The following is an 8,550-nucleotide window of genomic DNA, read 5'->3' as shown; positions in this document are numbered from 1 at the left end:
CTGACCTAACCAAAATAATAAAGAAAACAAAGATAACTAAGGCCAGGGCGTGACAGATGTTAAATTACCATGGAAATTTTACATTCCAATACCAGCTTTGACATTTTATGTGTACCCATGAGTTCACTGCCAAGGTCTGAGATTCCAAGACCGTTCTATAAAAAGGCTTAAATGAATTTAATAACAAATAATTCCTACTGATCTACACAACCTCCTCCACATTTTCAAAGTGAACGAAACATTTCCAAATGAAGACAAAATAAGAAATGAAGACGTCTTGATTGCGTTTGTCTTCACAACCCATGGATAATACTTGGTGGAATCACTTGGGGCCGTCCTCCTGGCCGGTACTGTCATTCCCTCTACGGTCCTGGCAACCCATCTTTACACACACCTGGCAACCATCAATATGCACACCTGCAGCTCATCATCAGTCACTCCTGGACTTCATTACTTCCTTGATTACCTACCCTTTATATAGCACTATTTTGTTATCAGTCATCAGGTAGTATTGGTTGGTTCCATGTCAGACGGAGGTGGAGGTGGAGGTGGAGGTGGAGGTGGAGGTGGAGGTGGAGGTGGAGGTGGAGGTGGAGGTGGAGGTGGAGGTGGAGGTGGAGGTGGAGGTGGAGGAGACGGAGACGGCTGTTATTATTAAGTGCAATATGTTAAAATCCTAAGTAATGCCACAGAGTCCATTGTTGTTATTAAGAGTTGTCCTTTTATGTTGAGGAACTATAGTTTTGATTAAAACAGTGGAGAAAGAAAACATCAGATGATCATACATCAGCTTTTTATTGCTGACCAGGGGCCTGTTGCACAAAAGTAGAATTAAGACATCCGGGATAAATGACTCAGCTGAGCTCAATGAAGCCAAAACATGTGCGTCCAGGCTTAATTGGTTGCACAAAGACCAAGCCAGGATGAGCAGACACGGATTCATTAAGCCAGGTGAAACCAATCCTGGATAGGTGCGCGCTCACGGCTCACTCAAATAGACCCCGCCACAGATCACAGATTAACTGATTTACCATGGCAACTAGAGCCGCGTACTTTTCCCCGTCGGAAGCACAAATCCTCATGGAGGCATACGAGGAGGTAAAATATATAATTAAGAAGAAAGGCAACACCGCCACAGTGATAAAGCAAAGAGAAAAAGCGTGGCAGGGTATTGCAGACCGCCTGAATGCGTAAGTAGTGTACAATTACACACTCACCGCTCCGCTGAAACATCACAATTACAATTCAAATATTTAATTCACATCTCCAAAAATGCAGTTGTACTGTAATTATGAAACGGTTAAATTTTTAATTGAAATGCACTGCAGATATGAGTGAAATTGTGTAAAGTAACTCCATCACACTGTATAAAGCTATGATACATTTTTTGATATTTTTACTGAAAACAAGACAAAAATACCAAGTAATTTTTTGCAGTGTGACTCCATTAAATGTGTGTGTGTGTGTGTGTGTGTAGATTAAACATGAACGGGCCAAAACGGACATGGCAGCAGGTCAAAATCAAATACAAGAACATTCTGCAGAATGGTATGGTCCCTGACTAATATTTAACAAAGCACAAGCATATATTGTACCCAGAAGGTGCCTGCTCACACATTGTCTGTACTGTTTTAGCAGTGAAAAAGAATACCCACAGACAAGGCACGGGTGGTGGGTCACCAAAGGCTGACCTTACCCCAGCAGAGGACATGGCCTTGGAGCTAAATAAAGGCAGGCCCGTCTTAGAGGGGATCCCTGGGGGGAAAGAGACGAGCATAGGTTCCTCCCAAGATGCCACCCGCTTCATTCAAGGTATGTCCTTCCATCTCTACATTGGATACAACCACATTCATATTGAATCAATTTGGACTGTCTGACTTTGGTTTACCTATTGCCTTGCAGTGCCTGGCAGCACTGTGTTCCTGTTAGAGCCACAAGCACCAGACGATGCTGATCCAGTGAGTACTCCATCAAAGGCATACTGTAGGCCTGGCATGTCTTGTCTACTAGCTTCAATATGAATCCGATTAAATGTGATAGGGTGCAGGCCCCAGTGCAGCAGCAACAGCACATGATGGAGACGATGATGAGGAGGAGACCATCTCTCTGGATTCCAGAAGGCATGAGGTATCATGTTAAGTCTGTGAAAGTACTATTTACTCTACAATGGTGAGGAGTCCTCATCAAAATCAAAAAATCTAATTTCTTTTACAGGACCCAGATGCTATACAGTGGGAAAACCAGCCTGGCAACATAGTGCGTATTAATAAAAGGACACCACATCCTGCCAAATTCTAGCTGCGCTAATTGTATTGTGTTCACAGAGCTCACAAGCTATCAGAAAGTTGTATGGCAACCACCTCCGGCGCCAAATAGAACTGGCAGACAGACATTCAGTACAAGAAGAAAAAGATGGAAAATCTTGCACTGGAGTCCGAAATAAAAAAGAGGACAATTAGGAAACTGGACCTTGAAATAAAAAAACTTGAGAGGGAGGTGAGATATGCCTTCAATGTACACTGTATGCTAACTGTAACACAAATGTATTAATCATTATTTTTCTTTCCTCCCCCAGCTCCAAGAAGATGACACAGCTCAAAATAAAAATGAGGTATATTCTCGTAAAGTCAAGTGAGCCATGACATATGAGCTCTTATTGTGAGCACACAGGACGGTGGCATCTTTCTAAGGTTTTTTTTATTTTCCCAGCAATCAGTACAACCAAGTCATCGTTATAAGGCATCGCCCTCTTTTGCCCACCCCCCCAGCACCAGGTGTGGCCACTAGCCTATATGAAGGCCCAAAATTGTGTGTTCCTTTCTGCTCTGACAATGGCATGCCCATTCGTGCGAGATGTGGTGGATGAAGAAGCACTTGTGCTGAGGAGAGCCTTCAGGCGAGAAAGGGTCTTCAGGGACCGGTTGGACCCACTGGCCTTCCCTGATGACCATCTATATGAAAGATACAGGTTTTCTGCAGATGGCATCAGGTATCTATGCAGACTACTGGGTCCCAGGATTAAGCACCGCACTGCACGGAGCCATGCACTGAGTGTGGAGCAAATGGTTTGTGTGGCCTTGCGCTTTTTTTTTTGCTAGTGGAGCCTTCCTGTACTCAGTGGGGGATGCAGAACAGCTGAACAAGGCCACAATTTGCCGCACAATAAGGAGTGTGTGTCTGGCTATCAAAGCATTAGCAGATGTCTTCATCTCCTTCCCTGGCCACAGAAGACTCTGTGACATCAAAGAGGAGTTCTATAGGATTGCAGGTAAGAGGATCTACAAATTACAGGACAACTGTTAACACATAGTAGGATACTCATTACTTTGTGTGACAGGTTTCCCCAATGTCATTGGTGCAGTGGACTGCACACACATAAGGATAAAAGCCCCTCAGGTGCCCATGAGGCCGATTTTGTGAATAGGAAATCCTTTCACAGCATTAATGTTCAGGTGAACATAACTTTTTGATATTGTCCATTGACGAACACTCTGCATTGCCAGTGATGTGCATTGATTGGTGTAATATTCCTCATCTTATGATTTCAGATGGTCTGCAATGCTGACTGTGTGATCAGCAATGTTGTGGCAAAATGGCCTGGCTCAGTCCATGACTCCAGAATCTTTCGGGCCTCTGAAATCTATCAGTGCCTATCACAAGGTAAGCCACACAACCCCTATTTATAACCATCATGGCTGTGTCAAGAATATCACTGTGTTTATGAGGTAGTAATGATGAGATTTTGTGTTGACAGGTGAATTCTCTGGTGTGTTGCTGGGAGACAGGGGGTATGGCTGCCAGCCTTTTCTCCTGACACCTTTCACAGACCCCCAGGAAGCACAGCAGGCCTACAACCATGCCCATGCCAGGGCCAGAGTTGAAATGACCTTTGGCCTCCTGAAGGCACGCTTTCACTGCCTTCACAAATTAAGGGTCAGCCCTGTTAGGGCATGTGATATTACTGTGGCTTGTGCTGTCCTCCACAATGTGGCCTGCCTGAGGAAGGAGAGGGCCCCCAGAGTGCCACCAGCCATGGACTGGGACAATCCGGCAATCTTCCCTGATGACGACAGTGGTCGGCTGCTGAGGGACCAATATGTGTTGAATTATTTTAGTTAGTACGTGTGCTTTCAATTTTGGTTAAATATGTCCTGCGGTGGCAGAGGAATTTGGGTTTTTTGGGTTCGTTTTTGACGAATTTGGCCTCTTATGATGTTTGTGCGGTATACTGTGTGTAATACAAGGCTGCAGGGAGGCTACTGCATCCATTCATTTGTCTGTTCAGTTGATGTGTATGGATTTGTCCTGCATTTATTTTAGTGTGCAGACATGCAGGGTGTGTTATATACAGACCTTTGAATGTGTATGTATCATTTTGTATAATATGCTTGGATTCTGTGCTTTCCATCTTGTAGAGTCACTGTGACTTCAGTTTCGAAAGGAGCTGATGGTTTACCTGCTTTGTTTTGTCCTTATTCAATAAAGGAACATAATGTTACACATTGTGTTTTTATATTCATATGGAATGTGTATTTGTTTATATGACAGAGTACTAGGGCCACACTGAAGAAAAAGGATAAAGTCATACATTTATGAGGCTGGTTCTTTCTGCAGAAAAGCTACATATTGTTTTTACAGTTTTGATACTTATGACAATGTGATACTTAATATTCTGGCACATCAGCATGTCTTTGTTTATGAAACCATACTGAAGTACAATTTCACGAAATGCCCCACATCTGTCATTTTAACAACTGTCCTCCTTTAAAACAACTGGTTACAATATTATGACTTGTGTTTTTTTCCCTCTGTGGCCCTAATATTCTATCATTTTATATATAGCCTTATAGTCTATGGGAAACTGTAAATTATCTAATGATAGCAACATCATCTAAAAATCATTTTTTATCCAAAATCATTGAAATTAATGATCACAAACGTTTAAATAATAACAGTGGGTCTAGTTATGTGATAACAATGTATAGTGAGCAGTGAAATAACTATTGGTTTCCATTTGTGGTGACTGCTGACTGACATTAGGGATGAGATTAAATAGATCCTGGAATTTAGCCTGGTCTGGAGCAGGCTAGCTCCACAGAATAAATCTCCATGGTAATTTATACCATAACATATCCTCCTGCCCCCTATCCATCTTTAGTGCAACCGGATTACGGATCAATTGAGCCAGGATCACCAAGATATCCTGGCTTAATCCCTTATCCTAGTTTTGTGCAACAGGCCCCAGAAGATTGGAACACAAATAAATAATCATAACATTTGAAACTATATAAACATACAAAAGTAAACACATTTGTGTTGATTTGGCACTCGAGCATCAATACATTGCCCATCCCCCAACACTGTCAACCAAGAGTCAAGACGAAACCGATTCACCTTGGCAGTGTGCAGACAGGTTTTATATTATTCTTAATGATTTCAAACAAACCAGAAAAAAAATGCAACAATATGTCTGAAACTATACATTCATAGTATTATGAATGAATTGTGGTTTATTTGGTAGCATTTCATAGTGTGACTGATTTTACTAATTGCATTAGTACTGTACAAAGTTAGAGGTGTGATATTTGATAGATTCCCCTGCTCCCCTTACCTCGGGCTTCCAGTGGTCAGACCTGTGATCACCAGTGCCCCATCCACATCTCCAGCTCCCCATCCACATCTCCAGTGCCCCATCCACATCTCCAGTGCCCCATCCACATCTCCAGTGGCCCATCCCACCTCCAGCACCCAATCCCACCTCCAGCACCCCCATCCCACCTCCAGCGCCCCCATCCCACCACCTCCAGCGCCCCCATCCCACCACCTCCAGCGCTCCCATCTCACCTCCAGCGCCCCCATCCCATCTCCAGCTCCCCCCATCCCATCTCCAGCGCCCCCATGCCACCACCTCCAGCGCCCCCATCCCACCACCTCCAGCACCAACATCCCACCTCCAGCGCCCCCATCCCCCTTCCAGCACCCCCATCCCACCTCCAGCACCCCCATCCCACCACCTCCAGCGCCCCCATCCCACCTCCAGCACCCCCATCCCACCACCTCCAGCGCCCCCATCCCACCACCTCCAGCACCCCCATCCCACCTCCAGCGCCCCCATCCCACCTCCTGCGCCCCCATCCCATCCCATCATCCCATCCTCCAGCGCCCCCATCCCACCACCTCCAGCACCCCCATCCCACCTCCAGCACCCCCATCCCACCTCCAGCGCCCCCATCCCACCTCCAGCACCCCCATCCCACCTCCAGCACCCCCATCCCACCTCCAGCACCTCCAGCACCCCCATCCCACCTCCAGCACCCCCATCCCACCTCCTGCGCCCCCATCCCATCATCTCCAGCGCCCCCATCCCACCACCTCCAGCACCCCCATCCCACCTCCAGCACCCCCATCCCACCTCCAGCGCCCCCATCCCACCTCCTGCGCCCCCATCCCATCATCTCCAGCGCCCCCATCCCACCTCCAGCACCCCCATTCCATCTCCAGCGCCCCCATTCCATCTCCAGCGCCCCCATTCCATCTCCAGCGCCCCCATCCCATCTTCAGTTCCCCCATTCCATCTCCAGCATCCCCATCACTCACACACTTTCAACATTTAGATAATAAAGCGTTTGACCTTTCTGAAGGTTTGACCTTTCTGTGTTAATGATGTAGGATTAGTTGATTCCCAGTTTTTAAGTATATGTTTTTTCAAGATGATTGATGAGAAAAGTATCTTCCAACCCATCAGGTTTCTCACTGCACCTCATATGACATGTCTTGAAATATGCAGACAGACAGATTAAAAGTATGTCTACATTGTAATACTTCTGACAACCAGCTTTCTATAACACCACTTGTAACTTTTAGACTGTATAACATGCCCAGAAGGCAGGGTTATTGAGTCATTGTTAACACCTTCTATTCAACATTTCCCCCATGATTTAAATGTCTTTCAATAGTGTGACTGGATGTGATGTGTTACACCTCTTAACATTGATCATTGGTTGGGCCATCTAGTGGATTGGGCTGCCACTTGTCTTGGCTCTTCCAAAATCTTGGCTAGGATGAGTCCCCTGCTCCCCCAGACGCTTTTGTTCCAACAGCTGCAGCTGAAAGGAGGGTGTGGGATTCCCAGTTTTATTGATGTTCTTAGTTATGGACTTTACTTTTCTTGTCCTTGACTGTGTCTTCCTACAATCTGTCTTGTCTTGACATTTGAACATCTAAAAATAAAGCTGTCCAAAAAGAAGCAGATATTTGACTGGTCCGTATAATGGCCATGTCAAGTATAAGTCTGCTTTGTATATGGTCATATCTTCTGGTGCACCGCTCAAATGACAAACTTTAGATATATTGCTGTGGAAGCTGGATGTATTTCTGACACATGGCCATATTGCGCTTGTAAATGATCTGTTGCTTTGGTGTACTTCCTGTATCTCTGCCATCGACTGTATGGGATCAAGATGGAGTTTGAAGAACAGCTCAGCAGCTGTGGTTTGATACCATCTCTATGACGGAGGGTCATAAAACAATCCTAAACAACTTTAGGCTGCATGTATTTCTGACAATCAGTTTCAGAACATGGCCATTGGCTGCGGAGAAGGTCACTGACTGGGTTGACGACTTCTTGTATGCATGACCTTAATATTACATTTGGTCCCTCCATTGACGTCATACTGCATGCTGAAAAGTGAAAACCTCATAACCTATACCAGCCATCCTCAACAGGTGGACTGCGGTCACCATCCACATCCAGAACGGGGTCATTATGGACAACAGGTCCCGACAAAACAAATTATAGTATATATTAATTTGTTTTTTAAGGAACTCAGTCAGGCTTTCAACTTACCCTTGAAGTTTTTAATTGTGGAATGCACAAGCTGCAATTTCATAATTTGCAGTTTTTCCTCTCAACGGGGCAGGCTGCTGCTCACGTCCCACACTGATTGATGGTCTAAGACACAACATTGTGTCAGTGGTCAAAGGGAGGCTATTTATGACAGTTGATTAAAGGCTGTAGAGGTATTTATGACAGTGTGATCAGTGGTCTAAGCCCATGTCAGTGGTCTAACGTTTTTAGTGGTCTAAGACCCATCTGATTTTGTTGTTGGTCTAGACTCTCAGATATCACTGGTGCAGTGAAAAAACATCAAGGGGCAGGCTGACTAAATGTCTTATGTGGGGGCGTACAATTGACCCAGTGTTGTCCAGGATAGGCATTTGTATGACTGGAAATCATTTAAAATATCATTTGAAATATCATTTGGACCCCTGACCTATACTGTGGAACACACAGAGATCCGATGCAGACCAGCACATTATTTTCACCATATTAGTCCATCATGAGGTCCTCACGTTGCCTTTATTGGCCACTGTAATAAATTTAGAGCAAAAATATGGGTCCTGGAAAATAAGATGTGAGAGAACCGAGCTCAGCTCAGTTGTCTTGTGGATCCATGCCACAGCTTGTGACATTACATTTCCAGATATAGATTTTTACTGGCTGTGACATTTTAATGGATGAAATCATGTTAAAACAATGCTGACATGAGC

At 44.9% G+C, this 8,550-nt stretch overlaps 1 protein-coding gene and 1 long non-coding RNA gene across 2 annotated transcripts; both read left to right on the top strand.

Moving 5' to 3' along the window:
- The first annotated feature begins 806 nt into the window (after window positions 1-806).
- Window positions 807-1,944, top strand: LOC135567007 (uncharacterized). The gene is made up of 3 exons (XR_010462235.1): window positions 807-1,548; window positions 1,636-1,812; window positions 1,903-1,944. It is a non-coding gene; the product is annotated as an uncharacterized LOC135567007 (long non-coding RNA).
- Window positions 1,945-2,790: 846 nt separating this feature from the next.
- On the top strand, window positions 2,791-4,153 carry LOC135567006 (putative nuclease HARBI1). Its single transcript, XM_065014528.1, has 3 exons — window positions 2,791-3,268; window positions 3,549-3,660; window positions 3,755-4,153. The coding sequence occupies exons 1-3, from the start codon at window positions 3,200-3,202 to the stop codon at window positions 4,117-4,119; spliced, it is 546 nt and encodes a 181-aa protein (XP_064870600.1). The 5' UTR covers window positions 2,791-3,199; the 3' UTR covers window positions 4,120-4,153.
- The last annotated feature ends 4,397 nt before the right edge of the window (window positions 4,154-8,550 follow it).

This window comes from Oncorhynchus nerka, unplaced genomic scaffold, assembly GCF_034236695.1.
Source record: "Oncorhynchus nerka isolate Pitt River unplaced genomic scaffold, Oner_Uvic_2.0 unplaced_scaffold_2767, whole genome shotgun sequence".
NCBI classification, from domain to species: Eukaryota; Metazoa; Chordata; class Actinopteri; order Salmoniformes; family Salmonidae; genus Oncorhynchus; species Oncorhynchus nerka.
The sequence above is the reverse complement of the archived record's forward strand: the minus strand, read 5'-3'. Positions and strand labels throughout refer to the sequence as shown.